This window comes from Elgaria multicarinata, chromosome 11 (assembly GCF_023053635.1).
Source record: "Elgaria multicarinata webbii isolate HBS135686 ecotype San Diego chromosome 11, rElgMul1.1.pri, whole genome shotgun sequence".
Lineage (NCBI taxonomy): Eukaryota > Metazoa > Chordata > Lepidosauria > Squamata > Anguidae > Elgaria > Elgaria multicarinata.
The window spans coordinates 36,060,297-36,078,279 of NC_086181.1; the positions used below are offsets into that span (position 1 = coordinate 36,060,297).

Here is a 17,983-nt window from a genome sequence, read left to right on the forward strand (position 1 = left end):
CAGCTTTAACTGTTGTGATGAAGAGGGAATTTCACCAGGTTCTCCATTATACAAAGGACAGCTGCTGAAATTCCCTTTTCTATGCAACTGTTAAAGATACAGGAGCCCTGTCCTCCTTTTCATAGGGTCACCCTAGAGTAAATACACCTACGCTTGCTTATGTATGGTGCCGCTTTGTGAGTAAACATACAGTATAAAGCTGCATATTCTATGCATATGTACCTAGGCCAGGTTCACATTGCTCAGCATTGGTTATACTGGCTGGGGCAGATGGGAGTTGTAGGCCAAAACATCTGCAAGTTCCCACCCTTGACCTAGGCATAAACCCCATTCGGAGTGAGGTAAAATGTGTTTTATGCTGCAGATAATAGGGGAAATGTAGAAATACTGGGTTTGTACTTGGTTTATGTTTTTGGAACTGTTTGAAGCCATGGTTTTCCTTGGCCTACATGGGGAGGGGACGGCATATAAGCAACAGCTGACTCCCCCAAATCTGTGAGGTAATAGTATTTTCCAGAAGATATGAGATATAGGCTAAGTTTGGATGACACACTAATCAGCTGTGGGGGAGGGCAGTAATAGGAACAGAATGGGAAACAACTGATGATTCGCGTGTCGTCCGAACTCAGCCAAAGTCTTCAAAAAGGTTGTTGTTGGTGGTGAAACTTTGGTTATCCTGCTTTGTTTCTCCATCGTCATCCCTTTGGTCTTCTACCTACACACACTGCTACGTCTACCTACGTACACAGCCACGTCCAGGAGTATCAAAGTATCTGGCTGTGTTTCATCAACCCCAATAGATGCCTTAGTTAGAACAAAAGAAACTGCAACTCTAAAGGTAAAAAGTTGCATCCTTCCCCAAAATCAGGGTGTAGACAGCAAGGGAAAACTTGACTGTTTAACCAAAATGTGCTTTTCCAGCTTTGCTGATGGTCCTTGTGAAACAGAGCTTTCTTTTTCTTGCAATTTTGCTTCAAGCTTGGGAAGGTTAGTTTTGCAGGGGGGGGGGGGAATTGGCATCCCTGTTCAGGTGACACACTGAGCCACAGTGGTTAAGCATTTTGAGCTAAATATTATGGCGTGTCGTGTGAATGAATTTTTGTGAACCGCCCAGAGAGCTTCAGCTATTGGGCAGTATAAAAAATGCAATAAATTAATAAACTAACCATGGTGGCTACATAACCACGGTTTAAATACACTCACTAACCATTTGCTGCAAAAGGGGTAGCGGCCAACTATGGCTTACTGTGTCTGAAGAGAGTCATCTTGTGTGACTTTTAATTAATTTCTAATTATTACCATGTCCAGGGAGGTGGTGAAAACCTTTCTATGCTTATTTTCAGCCGAGAGAAGACTCCCAAATGTGTGTGCTACAGAGACATAGATACATAGGAAAGTTGATCCTAAGGGGGTGGGGTGAGGAGACCGAAGACTCAACAGAATTTTTATGTTAATAGTACTATTGGACAGCCTGAATTAGCTGCGTCCTTTTATTCTTCCTCACCCCAACTACCATCGCTTTAACTTCCTGTCTTGGGGTTCTTACTGCCACGGCTAGCAAAGATGACCTTCCTTTTCTCTCCCTTGCTTTTCCAAGTTCTGCGGACAAATTCGGATTCATCATTAGGTCGTTTGCTGTTCCTGCCCTGAAAGAGGATGAACAGGAGAAGGTCCACGGGCTCTCAGGCTCTTGCTGAGTGCTCCATGGAGGTGAAGAAGGAGGAGCTGGAGGAAGGTCCCTTCCTCCACAGCAAAGGAGAGGCACTCTGCAGTGCTTGCCCCTGACTAGAATTCCCACTGCTGGTCTTCATCAGGGGAAAACAGGAGCCAAGCGAGCTGGAAGTGTCGAAGACAGATATAGGGGAAAACGAACCCGAAGCACCAGAAGTAAGTTTTGGGAGACCTGGGACGGGGAAGTTAATTTCTCAAGCGACAGCTGCTGGATCTCATCATATAAAGTGTTGGTTATTACCTTTAAAGCCCCACGAGGTTTGGGTCCGGGTTACCTGTGGGATCGCCTTCTCCCGTGCAATCCACCCTGCACACTCGGGTCCTCTGGGAAGAATTTACTCCAGCCAGTCAAAACTAGGCTGACAATTGTTACCCAGAGGACCATTTCTTCTGCCACTCCCAGACTGTGGAATCAACTTAATAGTCTTCGAATTCGAGAAGGGTGTAAAGACTGATCTCTTCCTGTAGGCCTGCCCAGATGAATTTTTAGATTTTTGACTGTTATTTTAATATTGTATCAGTTTTATATTTTTTTAATCAGTTTTATGTATTTTACGGTATTTGTGTCTAATGTTCCCTGCCTCGATCCAGAGGGAGAGGCTGGTAAGAAATACATTTATTTATTTATTTATTACATTTATATACCTCCCCATAGCCAAAGAGCTCTGTTGTTTAGGGTGACCATATGAAAAGGAGGACAGGACTCCTGTATCTTTAACACTTGCATAGAAAAGGGAATTTCAGCAGGTGTCATTTGTATGCATGTCGCACCTGGTGAAATTCCCTCTTCATCACAACAGTTAAAGCTGCAGGAGCTATACTAGAGTGACCAGATTTAAAAGAAGGCAGGGCGCCTGCAGCTTTCATGGTTGTGATGAAGAGGAAATTTCACCAGGTTCTCCATATATACAAACGACACCTGCTGAAATTCCCTTTTCTATGCAACTGTTAAAGATACAGGAGCCCTGTCTTCCTTTTCATATGGTCACCCTACTGTTGTTGTCGTAATAATAATATGAGAAGCAGCATAGAAATATAATTGGTACAGTGATAAATATAATAAGGGAGCAATCTTATGGCCCCCAGACCTTTCAGATTCCTGGCTCCAAGGTTGGAGATAGCACTGAGAGTTCCCCACCCGTCCCGCTCGCAGTTGGGCGAACCACGCCATCTGCCTCTCCGAGCTGATCGAACTGAGACACCAGAGAAGCCAGCCGGCTGCGTGGAGACCAGAAAAAGAGACCCTTCGCATTTGCCCACGTGTGAGAGCAGTTTGAGGGTGTCCACACATGAGGCGGTCTTGTAGCATACTCTTGTTTGTGACTGAGCGAAATTTCAATGGCAAACCTCCACTTTTGGGGTGCTGCAAGCTGTACAAAAGCTACTGCAAGCTGTACAAAACATTCATGTATAATATAGAAACAATCTACTATGTGGGCAGTTCAAAGTTTCTAACATGGGTATTCCGAAGCAAACATAAAGGAGCAACCTTTTCAGTTATATTGAAAATATAACTAAAAATATAACTAAGGGGAGACATGATAGCACTCTTCAAATACTTAAAAGGTTGTCTCACAGAGGAGGGCCAGGATCTCTTCTCGATCCTCCCAGAGTGCAGGACACGGATTAATGGGCTCAAGTTACAGGAAGTCAGACTCCGGCTGTACATCTGGAAAAACTCCCTGATTGTTAGAGCAGTACGACAATGGAACCAGTTATCTAGGGAGGTTGTGGGCTCTCCCACACTAGAGGCCTTCAAGAGGCAGCTGGACACCCATCTGTCAGGGATGCTTTAGGGTGGATTCCTGCATTGAGCAGGGGCGTTGGACTCGATGGCCTTATAGGCCCCTTCCCACTCTACTATTCTATGATATATCATTTCCAAAAAGAACAGGTTTTTATAAATGGTAGAAGCAAATAATATGGTAAATCCTCCATTTTTCTTTCCATGAAGCTGAAACTTGGCTTTCTTGCCAAAGTAAAACTAATAGGAGTGTACGTTTAAATATCCCTCGAGATGAACTCTGCAAGCAAAAAATGTGATTTGGAATTGAAAATGTCAACTAAGATTGTAGTGCCTGAATTTGCTTTCCTTTTCCCCCTCCTCCTCCTCCCTCCCAATCCCCTTTCCTTTTGTGTCATGTCTTTTAGATTGTAAGCCTGTGGGCAGGGACTGTCAAGAAATACTTTTGTAAGCCGCCATGAGAGCCTTTTTTGGCTGAATGGCGGCATAAAAATACTTAAATAAATAAATAAATAAATAAATAAATAAATAAATAAATGTTGCCACATTGAAAAGCTTAAGCTTTTATCTGATTTCCACTGTAATCTGAAATGTTATCACTTGATTCCAAAATGGCCCTTTGTGTACAAGACACACACACACACACTTTGGATTTTGGGTAGACAATGTAATGTACTTAAAATTATTTATTTCATTTCTGTACCACCCACCAGCCTAAGCTCACTAGTCCATTCACAACAATTCAGAAAACCACAAGCTACAGATACAAGATAACAAAACAGCACAAAATTTCAATATACACAATTTGAAATGATTTAAACAGCTAAACATAATTTCAATAACAATAGCTGACATAAGTTTCCCCATCATATGCCATTAAATGCCTGGGATTAGAGGGCAGACTTAACCTGGTGCTGAAAAAATGACAGTGTAGGTGCCAGGCGGGCCTCAGTGAGGACATGGTCAGGGGTGGGGTCACCACTGAGAAGGCACTCTCCATCACACCCACCGTGCTACTGAACCTATAATATTTGGCTAACAGAGTAGCTGTTGTATGTGAGTGGATTACAGTGGCAAATGATTATAATTTTTATCATGGAAAAAATACACCTTTACAAAGAATAGTGTGACTTTTTTTCTTATATTAATAGCTGGGAAAGGGAAGAGTAAAACCAAAGGGCCAGATTGGGGGGGTAGCTCTCCTCAATATAGTCCAAATGCATGAAGGGAAATGTGACAATCCTTTCCACCCACATGCTGTGCCCCTCTTGCCTCCACAGGTCCATGCAGGGTGTGAAATTTGAATACAGCTTAAATCTTTGCAATCCAGCATAAAATCTGCTAATCTGGGTCTCTGTGCAATGGATTTTACAGGCTTAGGCCATGGGGCATCTGGATATGTCCAGGGCAGGCATGCTCTTGTACCCCTCCATATATATGGGCTGTATTTGGGAGAGGCACAAAGAGCTTTATCACACCAGCGTTTTACTGTGCGATCACTGCGAATTGCGTGCAAAGGACTCCGAAGTTTTCCAGTTTATAATCTGCTCTTATTGTGAAGTACTCCGATGCATCCTGCTTTAATCATGCTTCTTAACCAAAAGAAGTGCAATATTTTGCTACTAGTTTTCCAACGTATCATTTGTTGTTTTCCGAGTGGCCACTGGGGCGCAGGAGCAGGATTTGAAGAAAAATTAAACAAATGTTTACATCTGCGTTAGCTTTAAAGATAAAGACATCAACATTGGCACAGTAATAGATATTAAGGAGAGCTTTAAGCATACCAAATTTGAATCGGATTGGGTCAGCCGTTGATTTTTTATTATTTTTTTACATTTCCCCCCTTAAACCCATTTCCTGGTATGCAAAGGATCTAGCCGCCCGGTAGCAACAACAACGACAGCTTAGCGCTGTAGGTGATAATTCGAGGGAAACAGGTACATGGGACGAAGCTCAAAATCTTTGGATAACCTAATCCTGCACTGTATATGGGCTTCCATCCTGAATGCTATAATAATAATATATCTATTTCTTACCCGCCTCTCCCTCTGGATCAAGGCAGGGAACAACATTGAATACAAAAATACATAAAACTGATTAAAAACATATTAAACTTATACATTATTAAAATAACAGCCAAAACATCTTAAAATCCATCTGGGTAGGCCTGCTGGAAGAGACCAGTATTATTAGCTTTTTTAAATTCAGAAAGACTGTTAAATTGGCGAATCTCTCCTGGCAAGCCATTCCAATCTGAGAGTGGCAGAAAAGCAGGTCCTCTGGCTAACAGTTATCAGTTTAGTTTTGGCTGAAAATTCTTCCCAGAGGACCTGAGTGTGCAGGGTGGATTGTATTGGAGAAGCCAATCCTGCAGGTAACCTAGTCCCGAACCTTGTAGGGCTTTAAAGGTAATAACTAACACTTTATACTTTGCCAGGAAACTAATTGGCAGCCAGTGAAGTGATTTTAAAATTGGTGTAATATGGTCACCCCTAGGTGTACTGGTGACCAACCTGGCTGCCATATTTTGCACTAGTTGAAATTTCCAGACCAGGTACAAAGGTAGCCCCATGTAGAGCGCATTGCAGAAGCCGAGCCTCGAAGTTACCAGTGCGTGCGCTACCGTCTTTAAGTCTTCCAACTCTAGGAAGGGGCGCAGCTGGCATATCAGCTGAAGCATATCATGTGTTGTGGAGGGCACATAATCACCCATTTTACAGTCCTAGGCAAGTAATAAACTTGTGGCTGTTATGTGTGGCTCGTGGCCTGTGTGTAGTGGGTCTTAAAATGTGTAGGCCTGATTTAGTCCAGAGTTTCCATAAGCAGGAGTTCTATTCATGTGTGGCCATTGTATTGTATGACAAATCTGTATGAGGCCAGAGAGATTGAGGTGACCGGGGTTCTGTTGTGTATTAAATGTACGAACTATCTGCTTTCGAAGATTTCTACATGTTTTTGTGTGTGTGTACTGCTGTTGCAAGCAGGAAATGTAAGGCTGCACTACATGAAATTGCTCTCTTCAAAATGAACAGGCCATCCTGATGGGTCGCAACTAATAAGAATGTGTCTTTGTCCCGTGTGGGCCCAATAGCGGCATTGGCCCCGGGAAGTCCCGTTCAGCTTGCAGGTGGTGACAGATAATTGCGCCCTGCTGAGCCGCAAGGCCCTGCGATAGTGGCTCCCGGCCCAGCTGCAAATGTCCTTCAGCTGGTTCCTCGGGGCATGGACAAAACTGTTTGTGTCTTTGCAAGGCCTCGACATCCCCCTGCGTAGCATCATGGTGCTACAGTAATCCTGCCCCACCACCTTGGTTCGGGGGAAGTCGTTGTGTTGCCTCAGGAACTTCTCATGCCGAGGATTCTGGGAAGAGACATAGCTGGCGATCACAGACGACACCAACAGGAAGAGCGCCACTGTTTCACTTCCTTTCAGGGAGAACCACATGGCTGAGTTCAGATGAGCCTGTAACCACAGAATGGAGTAAGTGAGTTGGAGCCAATCTTGAATGTGGCCCACCAGCCATGTCTTATGGCCTGCAAGGTGCTTGACTGAACCTTACTCTACTTGGGCTTTCTCATACAGAACCGGAAATGCTATCATAACCCTGGTGGTTCAGTTTGATGGGGAACACATCTGTATTTTTTAGGATTAAAGAAAGGCTATGCTACTGAACCAACGTGTACCAGAGCTGAGGCGTCGTCGTCTGAGGCATAAATCAGCCACCAGCACGGTGTGAGCTGGCCCTGGAACTAATTTTAAATGCTAATCCCAGAAGGCTATCTAAAGGCTTGGGCTGTGATCTACATACACAGCAGAATGAGGTGGGGAAAATCATGCTGCACCATTTCAGACCATTTCGTTAGGTCTGTGCATGGCTCCGGCTCCAGCTCCTGAAGCACAGAGGCTGTTTTGTGATAGATCCACCATTTTATGATGGATCTGCCATTTCCCTGCACAGACCTAGGCCTCCATACAGCCTACAATCCCCAGCATGTTGTAGGGAGGCTGTACTTTCCGGGGCCTACGAACACAGGGCGTATGTGGAGTCCCTGCTGCCATCACTGGCTCCTTCGCGCGGCCGGCCGGCTTCTCTGGCATCCCTGAGCAAGCAGCTGATCGCACTGAGACACCAGAGAAGCTGGCCGCGCGAAGGAGCCGGTGATGGCAGCAGGGACTCCACATGTGCCTTTTATGTACCACTTTCATAGTGCAATATCCTGCTTGGTGTAGATCTGCCCCCTGTCTGCAGTTATTCCCCATTGGAACCTGTGGAGACGGGGATATTTAGGATGTTTTTAGGATTTTAACAAGGTATATTAGATTTTAATTCAGTTTTATGTATTTTATATTTACTGTTGTTCCCTGCCTCGATCAAAATGGAGAGGCGGGTAAGAATTATTATTATTATTTATTATTCCGGTGGTGCAGTATCAGTATTGATCCGGTGCAGTGCAGTATTGATTGAAGATGCATGGATTTCAGACGAAAGTTGTAAGTTACAGATACAGAACTGCAGACCTCATGGCTATATAACACCAGACCAAATTTGGGGACTTTCTTGTTCCTCCACACCCATATCTCCTGCTTTTTATTTTACTACATTTATATCCCACCTTTTTTTTCCCCTCCTGCAACAAACCCAACACAGTTCACATAGTCCTCCTCCTGGCCAAGTTATCCTCATAACAACCCTGTGAGGTAGGTTAGGATGAGCACCAGTGATTTGCCCGAAGTCACCTAGTGAGCTTCATGGCCATGTAGGGGCTACAACCCAGATCTCCTGAATCCCAGCCTAACACTCTAACCATTACATCAAACTGGCTTTCTTTTTGTATCGCCTGACTGATGAGGAATTCTGGAGCACTCAAAAGCTTCCACATTTTTATTGAATTTTGGCTGGCCCCAATGAACATATTGCCCAACTATGGATTTTGGATCCCGCCCCCTACTCACCCCATCATGGATTGGCACATCTATTGAAGTTTTATTTTTATTTTTTGTTGTGTGTCATGCAGTTGGCACTAGAGGGCAGCAGAGGACAAGAGCTAGGCAGTCATGAAGCAGGAAGCGATGTTAGAAAAATTCGCAATGGATCTAAATGATTTTGGATGATGATGATGACGATTAATTAATTTTATTTTTATACCGCCCAATAGCCGAAGCTCCCTGGGCAGTTCACAAAAACTAAAACAATTCAAAGTGTAAAACAAACAGTATAAAAACATGATATAAAATACACATTAAAACGAATTAAAACATACCATACATGATTAAAACATCCTGAAAACATCCTAGAATTTCACTGGATAGGCCTGCCGGAATAGATCAGTCTTTCTTGCTTTTTTTAAACTCTAAAAGACTGTCAAGTTGATGAATCTCCTCCGGCAGGCCATTCCACAGTCTGGGAGCAGCGGAAGAAAAGGTCCTCTCGGTAACAGTTGTTAATCTAGTTTTTGCTAGCTGAAGTGGATTCTTCCCAGAGGACCTGAGTGTGCGAGGCGGATTGTATGGGAGAAGGCGATCCTGCAGGTAGGCTGGACCCAAACCATGTAGAGCTTTAAAGGTAATAACCAACACTTTGTACTTTGCCTAGAAACTAATTGGCAGCCAGTGAAGATATTTTAAAACTGGTGTAATATGTCTGATATGAATCAGACCTGCAAATTTCACAGCTTTCATAGAATAGTACAGTTGGAAGGGGCCTATAAGGCCATTGAGTCCAAGCCCCTGCTCAATGCAGGAATCCACCTTAAAGCGTACCTGACTGTCCAGCTGCCTCTTGAAAATCTCTAGGGTGGGAGAGCCCACGACCTCATTGGGTCATTGTGTCTGTTGTTGTTTTTCCTGATGAGCAGCTGGAATCTGGCTTCCTGTAACTTGAGCCCATTCCACATCCTGCACTCTGGGATGATCGAGAAGAGATCCTGGCCCTCCTCTGTGTGACAACTTTTCAAGTATTTGAAGAGTGCTACCATGGCTGGATCTACACTAATGATTTAAAGCGCTTTAAACACCTTTATAATAGTTTTGACAACTGTATATGGAGTGTGTCCTGGGCCCCAACAGTTGTCAAAACTGTTATAAAGCACTTTAAAGCAGTAGTGTAGATCCTGCCCAAGTCTCCCCTTAGTCTTCTTTTCTCCAGGCTAAACATGCCCAGTTCTTTCAGTCTCTCCTCATAGGCCTTTGTTTCCAGACCCCTGTTCATCACCGCACACATTGCCCTTCTTGGAACACACTCCAGCTTGTCTGCATCCTTCTTGAATTGTGGAGCCCAGAACTGGACGCAATACTCTAGATGAGGCCTAACCAGGGCTGAATAGAGGTGAACCAATACCTCATATGATTTGGAAGCTATACTTCTATTCATGCATCCCCAAATAGCATTTTTGCAGCCACATCATACTGTTAGCTAACGTTCTTCTTGTGATCTACAACAATTCCAAGACCCTTCTCGCTTGTAGTGTTGCTGAGCCAAGTATCCCCCATCTTGTAACTGTGCATTTGGTTTCTTTTTCCTAAGAAAACAAATGCACAATTACAAGATGGGGGAATACTTCACTGTTGTGTGGATTCCAAGGACTTGCGATTCTTCTTTTTTTTACATTTCTGGAATTTTTCGCAAATTCCATCATACGGAAATACAAACATTGCTGAAAAATGTGATATATGCACAATTTTAAAAACAAACATGTTTTATATACCTCTCTGATCTTTCTTAGCTTCACAAGGTGACAGTGGCCATCTTTGCTTAACCCTATGTGTGCCCTCTTTGCATATAAAGGCAGTATGTGTTGGGATGCTTTGAACATCCAAAGAGACAGGCAGGTGAAGGGACCTGCACCATCCCCTGCCTTGTACCCCAGGGTTTTTTTAAAGCAAATTTTCCAACTGCACAAATGCCCTGTCAGACACCGACATCCCTGCCCAAGCCAAACACATTATTTCTCTTTCATGACTGGACAAATTATCACCAACACTAGAAGCACCTTAAACTTAAAGACAGATTGACTGGGCCAAAGAAAACTGAAAATTTCCCAAATATCCTGTTTCTCAAGCACCCCAGAAACCCTGACACTTTGCCCACACATCTCCCAGAGCAATACAACTGAGAATAGTTAGAGGAATCGCAATCAACTCTGCCCTGAATTCTCACCCATTTCCTGGCTCCTCAACCCTCCCAGCTATTTGTTCCTCCTTCCTGAGTTACATATCGGAAAACCTTGCATTCCTGACCCCAAACTGCAATATCATTCGGGCAGGAAGGGCTCATCCTTCCGCTGTCAAAACACCTCAGGGCCCCTGACTGGGCAATTTGCAAAGCTATCAGAGCAGGCTCTGGAACTTTCCGCTGCCCTTGGGGGGTGCTTATCAGGAAGAAAAAGTAATACTTTGACCAATTATAGCTGAAATAGTAAAAAAAAAAAACTTTATGTATAATAGTTTCAATTTACAATGGTTATGGGATCTGTAATCAATCAAAGGAGGGGGGAAAGAATGAGTTCATCAAAGCAATTTGAGTGTATATAAGATTGTTGAACATGGACCGTAGTCGGAGAGTTTGGCCTTCAGCTCGCTGGAGGTTGCCCTTCTCCTACACGTGTAGAACTCTGAATAAAAGCCTTTGTATCACGACTTGCCTGGACTCTGTGTCTTCCTCGACTGGGAGAATTTCCCTGACACCAGGAAGGATGACAGACCAAGAGAAGTACAACACTGGTTGTCACCTACAGCCCCCAATTGAAACCACTGCAACTGTGAGCCAATGTGGTGTTGTGGCTAAAGTGTTGGGCTGGGAGTCGGGAGATCCGAGTTCTAGTCCCCACTCAGCCATGGAAACCCACTGGGTGACTTCGGGCCAGTCACAGACTCTCAGCCCAACCTACCTCACAGGGTTGTTGTTGTGAGGATAACATGGAGAGGAGGAGGAGGAGGATTATGTATGCTGCCTTGGGTACCTCACAGGAAAAAAGGCGGGATATAAATGTGATAAATAAATAAATAATAAATTCATCAGTGAACTCCAACCCATCATCAGTACAGACACTTCTCTCTCACAAGCCTTGGGAGGCAGACCGGTCCTGGCCTACAGATCACCTCCCAACCTGAAGCAGATGCTAACCAGCAATAGTACACAGGACAGAGACACAGGCAGAGGGACCAGACCATGCAATAGACCCAAGTGCCAACTCTGCCCCCACATCTATTCAGGCATCACTGTCACAGGACCCAACAACATCAGTCACACCATCAAGGGCTCCTTATATAATTTGTGGTACATGCCACCCCTGTCTTGGTCTATTAAGTTCTTATTAAACACATAACACGTGTCTTATTTTTTTCACCACTTTTTTCAACTGCACATTATCAGATTTCCAACTGCACATTTTGTGTCCAACTGCACACTATAAAAAAAACCTTGCTGTACCCTCACTGTTCACTTCTGATATCAGAGCCAGGATGGGAGAAAAGCGACTGAGGTGAAGGGGCCATGGGGCAGGGAGCTGGGCAAGGTCTTGGCTCCCCTCATCTGCACGCCACTTTTGATGATGAAAGCAAACCCCCTCCCTTCACTGTCTGGTGGAAGCAGCACACATTATTAAACAGATATAGCTGCCACCATCTTGTCTACATCAACCTTTGGTGTCGGGTTTGAAAAATGGTCATTAAAATGCTCTTGCAGGACCCCAGTCACCGTACAGAGATACTGTGAAACCAGAACTGTATTCTAGGCTTCTTTGAAGGATGACTCCAACCTCATCCCTGACACAAGTGAAATGAAAGCAGGTTCTAACGTTAGCATGGCTTCCCTCTTTCTACACTCCGGCATTACCCAGAAAATCATCCCAACTCACCCAGGTGCTCGCCAAAGCGGTGAATTCAATAGCATACGGAGTTGAGAGTCTTCCACATTTTCCCTTCGTTCCCCAGGTCTCTTTATACACAGCCTAGTCAGGAGCCGGGAGAAGATGAGCTCCGATCGCACAGAACTGGACAGAACCGGTGGACAAATGAAGAGGAGGTTTGAGATTAAGGAGAGCAAAGGCCCTAAGGGTCAAGATCCTTTTGACCTCCTGGGATGATGTTGCTCTCTCTGTTAACTGGTAAACACAACATTCTTCTCTGACTCCCAGTTTCTGGACTTTTCTCCTGGGAGTGTGATGTTTGAATTCTTTGAACCTTTCGACTGGTCACGACCGGTCATCAATTATTTGCTCCTTTAGTGAATGTTAAAACTACCTGGCATGTATGCCTAGGGTAGCAGTGAGTTCTTTAATGTTCCACCTAGTACTTCTCAATTCTTTAGGTTGGCTCCAGATTTAAACTGGATCAACTGTGCTGACAGAAGTGGATATCTTTGCCTCTTCCTTCTCACAGCTACTCCCTCCAGCCCTTTGATAGTGTTACACAGAGAGTCAGGAGACCCCGGTCGACAGCTGGTGGGCCAATGCGTTGACCGAATGCTGGACAAAATGGACCAGCATTCTGGACAAAATGGACCAGTCTGATCCAGCAGGGCTTTCCCTATGTTATGTGCTGCCAGTAACATATCTTAGGAGAGACATTTCAGCCTTTTAGAATGGGGAAAACGTGCACAAAAGCCAGGAAATTATCAAGCAAACAGTAGCTGGGGAAAGGGAGTGGAGCCTTCTGGAGGGCTGGATTGGGACCTTTCAGGGGCAGATTTGATGCCTGAGTCTCAGGTTTGCATTCCTGCCATAAGGCAAGGTGAAGCTCTCAGGTAGTGAATTTTGGTACCATTTAGTGCCTGAGTTCCTCTTTTCAATGCAGCAGAGATATAGCTCCAAGGTACAACCAGGCATGTGTATTATTATTATTATTATTATTATTATTATTATTATTATTATTATTTGCATTTCTATACCGCCCCATAGTCAAAGCTCTCTGGGTGGTTTGCAAGGATTAAAACATGGAACATTAAAAACAAATATACCAAATTTAAAACCATAAAAAGCATAAAAACAGATTACATACAATATCCATCTATACTGGGTCAATTAAAAACTCAAAATATGCTGTTAAATGCCTGAGAGAAACGTCTTGACCTGGCACCGAAAAGACAGTAATGGATCTGTGTCCCACAGTGGCTAAATTCTAGGATGCCACCATCTTCATCTTCTGGAAGAGGATTCTGACTGGGATGGGTGTATGGGAAAGAACTGGTAGCCAGAAATGCAAGACGGACCTTACTAATGAGCGGCTGGTACTGTTGCCTTCTGACAAAACGCCAGAGAAGCTCTTTGGTGCTCCTGCCAACTTTACAATTCTTTCTCTCTGATTCAATTCTTTGTTTAGTTTTAGCTTAACACACAACACCGCAGAACATGATTGACGTCCTGTTTCATAGAGGACCCCCAGCTCCGTAGGTATAAATGCTGGTGTTGTTCAGTGACAACCTTGACATTCTTGAGTGAGCAACCTTATTGATCCCAAGTCTTGTCCTAAGATTGTCTGTCTGATCGTTTTCCACTGAGCTGGTCAATATTTGGCAGTTGATAAAGGAGCACCAAACAGGAACAATCCAGCATAGGCAGGCCTCTCTGTTTTATTGGCTCGTTATTATCAGTTCCTTGACACCAGTCTCTTATTTACCTTCTGTGCGTCCCAAAGTGCCATTTCTTATTCCAGAGGTGATGGTTGGGGAAAGCCCACCGAGATAAGGCACTAAGCCTATTGAACTTCAAGTTCTACCCAGCCTAAACAGGTTGTAGACTGCGTTTCTCATTTACAGGGGGTTCAAAACCCTGGTTTTGTGTTCTGGAGCTCAGAATCTACTTCTGCCTTGCATTTAAGTTCTTGGGGAAATTGCTTTTCTTTTAGCTTCAACAATTTGCCTTCTGTTTTGCGACAGACTGCCTATCACAGCTGCCATGCTGTGAATGGGCAACCCACACACTCCCATAGCAGCAATTTTGTGAGATCACCCACAATGCACTTCCAAAAGTTCATATCAGCCCCAAAGAGTTGGAGACGCTGAATGGCCAGCTTGTAAATCAATAAATAAAAACAAGAGCAAGGAATCTTCCCACCTCACCTACTTCCCTTTTGAAAAGCTTCGTGGTTTGGACATTAGCCTGTTTCTAAACACCCAACTAAATGCTGCGTTTAAATGGAGGCCTCTTTCCTGGAGGGAAGTGTGCAAATATTGAGACCACAGAAATTGACTTTCACAAGCTGTTTCGCTGGAATGTGAACATTGGCAAGAGTGTCAACACCGTGTGTGTGTGTGTGTGTGTTTTCAGGATTTGAGAAGCATTTAAGCATCCTTAGATTCTGGGAAACCAGATGGAGGGGAAATGCTCAAAACCCTTTTACGAGAGGCAGGGAGGAAAATAGTATAAGGAACCCAAGTCAGTCATCTTGGTGTGTTTCATGTTTTTGATTCTTTTAGGTTGGAATGTTAGAGACAAACTACACATTACACTAATAGTGTAGTGAATGGTTGAGGGTAAGGGATTTTGTTTTCTTTTTTGCTGTAGTATAAATGTAAACAGCCCCAATTCAAATTAAGAAAACCATACATTGGGAGGTAAAGACTAAACCTCCCCCCCTGCACTATTTCCCCCCTAAAATCCCCCTTGTGTGTATGTAGGGGGGCAGATTTTGGGGGGAAAAGTGGTTGGGGGGAGTTTTAATTCTCCCTTCCCAGTGCACAGTGGTCCTGCTCTAAACTGGGTCTGGTGAAACATTAAAAAAACCCTCATCTAAATGCTACGTGATTCATGTTGCACGTCATTTGGCTCTTGGAATCTGACTTCTACCAAGTCACACTATTTGGCAATAAATTGTCTGGTTTTACTGAGAATGGCTCCCCAAAGTCTCAGATGGAGGTATTTCCAATCCTCAGCACACAGCCCAAAACTGGAGATGCCAAGCATCGAAATGGAGTCTGTGCTTTAACATTGAGCTATAAGCCACTCTCCAAATTGGCTTCTCATCACTATGCTATCTACTAATGCTATTAATTAGGGCAAACTCATTCTCCGAGTGTGCAGGGATAGCCAAAACAGTTGCTATCCGTGCACAAAATGGAGCTATTGGCAGGACTGGGGGAAATCCAAAGTTTGCAGAAGAACCTAAAACAAAATAAAGAACAAAACCAAAAAAAATCCACCCCCAAAATAACTTTAGGGGGAAAATCCTAGGGTGGAGAGAACACACATACATACCATCCTAAAGTGGAGAGAACAACAAGAACCGAGCCTGAACCCAAAATCCTGAATAACTCTTGCTGGGGAGTGGAAAACTGACTCACTAGAACACTGACTCACTAGAACACTGAACAGGGACTGCTGCAACAACAACAACAACATTTTATATGCATAGACAAAGATTTTATTGCACAAAGCTGCAAGAGAAGACCATTCAGGAACAGGCTCCAATCATCAACCTAAGAAAAACATTTTCCACACCGATGCTTTTCATTCATCCTGGGAATAACACCATCTCCCGTGTCACATTAGATTTTCACCCAAAGATTTGGCAGCAGAGGTACAAAGCCCTGGGAATTTACTCAGTTATACCACACTCCCAACTTCTCAGAACCTATTAGAACAAGATGAATGAAGCTCTTGAAGAAATTCATTGGTCTCTGTTTCTCCATTCCAGATACATTGCTTTTCACCACTAGAAGCAATAAAGGACACCTTTGGGTGGAAAGTGTTGGCCAATAGCAAAATACATGTATTTTGTTTCGGTTTGCAAATCAACAGAACTTTCCTCCTTCGCAACCCTGAATGTGCACCCATTTTTGGGAAGAAAAGCGTGCACACTCCCAAACTTGTGTTCATGTAAAAAGAAAAAGAAAAGACTTTTTTTTAAGTGCACTTTAAATTCTTCTCCCCCAACTGCAGTTTGTTGGGGGTGCTGAGAATTCTCTTTTAGAGATCCCAAACCTACATTATCTCAGAGTTCCCTGGTAACAGGGAATAACCTTTTCACAGCTGGAAGGTGGACATACCTTGTGAAAGAGGTGGAAAAGCCTGGGTCTTAGGGCATTGAATGGCAGATTAAAAATAGGCAGTTATATTGCTTGATAGCTACTATTTGGCAGTATATGTATTTGATGGCGGTAGCAAATTGTAGCTGAAAGACATAAACATGCTAAAGGGGAAATGGAATCTTTATTTCAGCCAGGTTCTAAAATGGCACGAAACATGCAATCCCAAACTAATGCTAAACGAAGTTTCCAGAAGTCAGGGTTGCACAGGTGCTACCTTTTGCACTCCTAAAGAGGAGCCTTGAAGTGAACTGGTTCCCCATTAATGCAGGCCACTCGAATGCGCTGGGAGCTAATCCTGCCTCGGTAGGTACAGGGGGGGTGCTGGGTACCTCCCCCAACAAGGCGGCAAGCGGTGAGGTCAAAGGGGGCGTTGCTGTCATAGTAATTCTCACTGTAAAAGGTCCCACCACCTCTGCAGATGGCATCCACAGGGGTGTGATCCCCGTGGATGAAGGTGTTGGAGGGTTTGCAGATGGTGGCGGTCATGCCTCTTCTCTGCATCATCAGGTTGCAATAGCGACGGGGATCCAGCTCACTGCTGGTCTTTGGGAAGTCGATGTGCTGCCGGAAGAATTTCTCATGACGGGATTCCCTTTGGGTGAGAGCTGGGAGAGGCCCCAGCAAAACCATCAAAAGTAGCAATCCTGAGCAGGCCGCCATTTGTGCCTTGAGGTCAATTGCTTCTAGAGATGGAAAAGTCAAAAAGTTGTTATAAAGCCATTTGCAGATAAAAATGCTGCATGCATTAGTCTTATCTATATAAGAGCTAGAAATCTCTGGCTTATTGCCTGTGTGCAAGCCGCCACCACCAGCACCATCCACCCCAGGCATTGGTTGAGCTGCTGTGATGTCATAAGCATTCTAACAGCTGAGAAGGGAAGAGTCAGTGGTGGAATGTTGTCAAGACTACAACTTCTGTGGAAGTGAAAGGCCAGTTTAGTTTTAAAAGAGCTGAAAGCTCTTTGTAGGAAGGAGGGAGGAAGAGAAACAGGGACTCTGCCAGGCAACTCCAAGCTGAGAAATGGAATGCAAAGAAGACAATAAAGAGAGTGCTAAGAAAGAAAGAAAATGTTTACTCTCCATTCTTCTCCTATCACAGCACCAGAATAATAAGGGAAGACAATCTAGACAGCCTGTTTATGGGATCAGGAGCCATTTTACCTGTAATAATAATAATAATAATAATAATAATAATAATAATAATAATTAATAATAATTTATTACCCGCCTATCCCATGGTGTAGATAGATGGAATGTTTTCTAAGCTCTAGTCAACACTGACTGGAATGGCCAAGGGACATTTTGTTAAAGCTGCAGGAGCCCTGCCCTCTTTTGTATCTGGTCATGGTAGGCAGGGCTCCTGCTTTAACTGTGATGAAGAGGGAATTTTACCAGGTGCTGCATGCATATAAACGACACCTGCTGAAATTCCTCTTCCTATTTGAGTGTTAAAGATACAGGAGCCCTGTCCTCCTTTCCATATG

The 17,983-nt window shown here is 43.9% G+C and overlaps 2 protein-coding genes across 2 annotated transcripts in view; both read right to left on the minus strand.

The window, feature by feature from the left end:
- The window catches only part of SLC39A2 (solute carrier family 39 member 2), a 378,852-nt gene that overhangs the window by 43,360 nt on the left and 317,509 nt on the right, over positions 1-17,983 (minus strand). The gene's annotated exons all lie outside the window — the stretch shown is intronic.
- On the minus strand, positions 16,725-17,159 carry LOC134405709 (ribonuclease-like). The gene has a single exon (XM_063136954.1). The coding sequence runs from the start codon at positions 17,157-17,159 to the stop codon at positions 16,725-16,727; it is 435 nt and encodes a 144-aa protein (XP_062993024.1).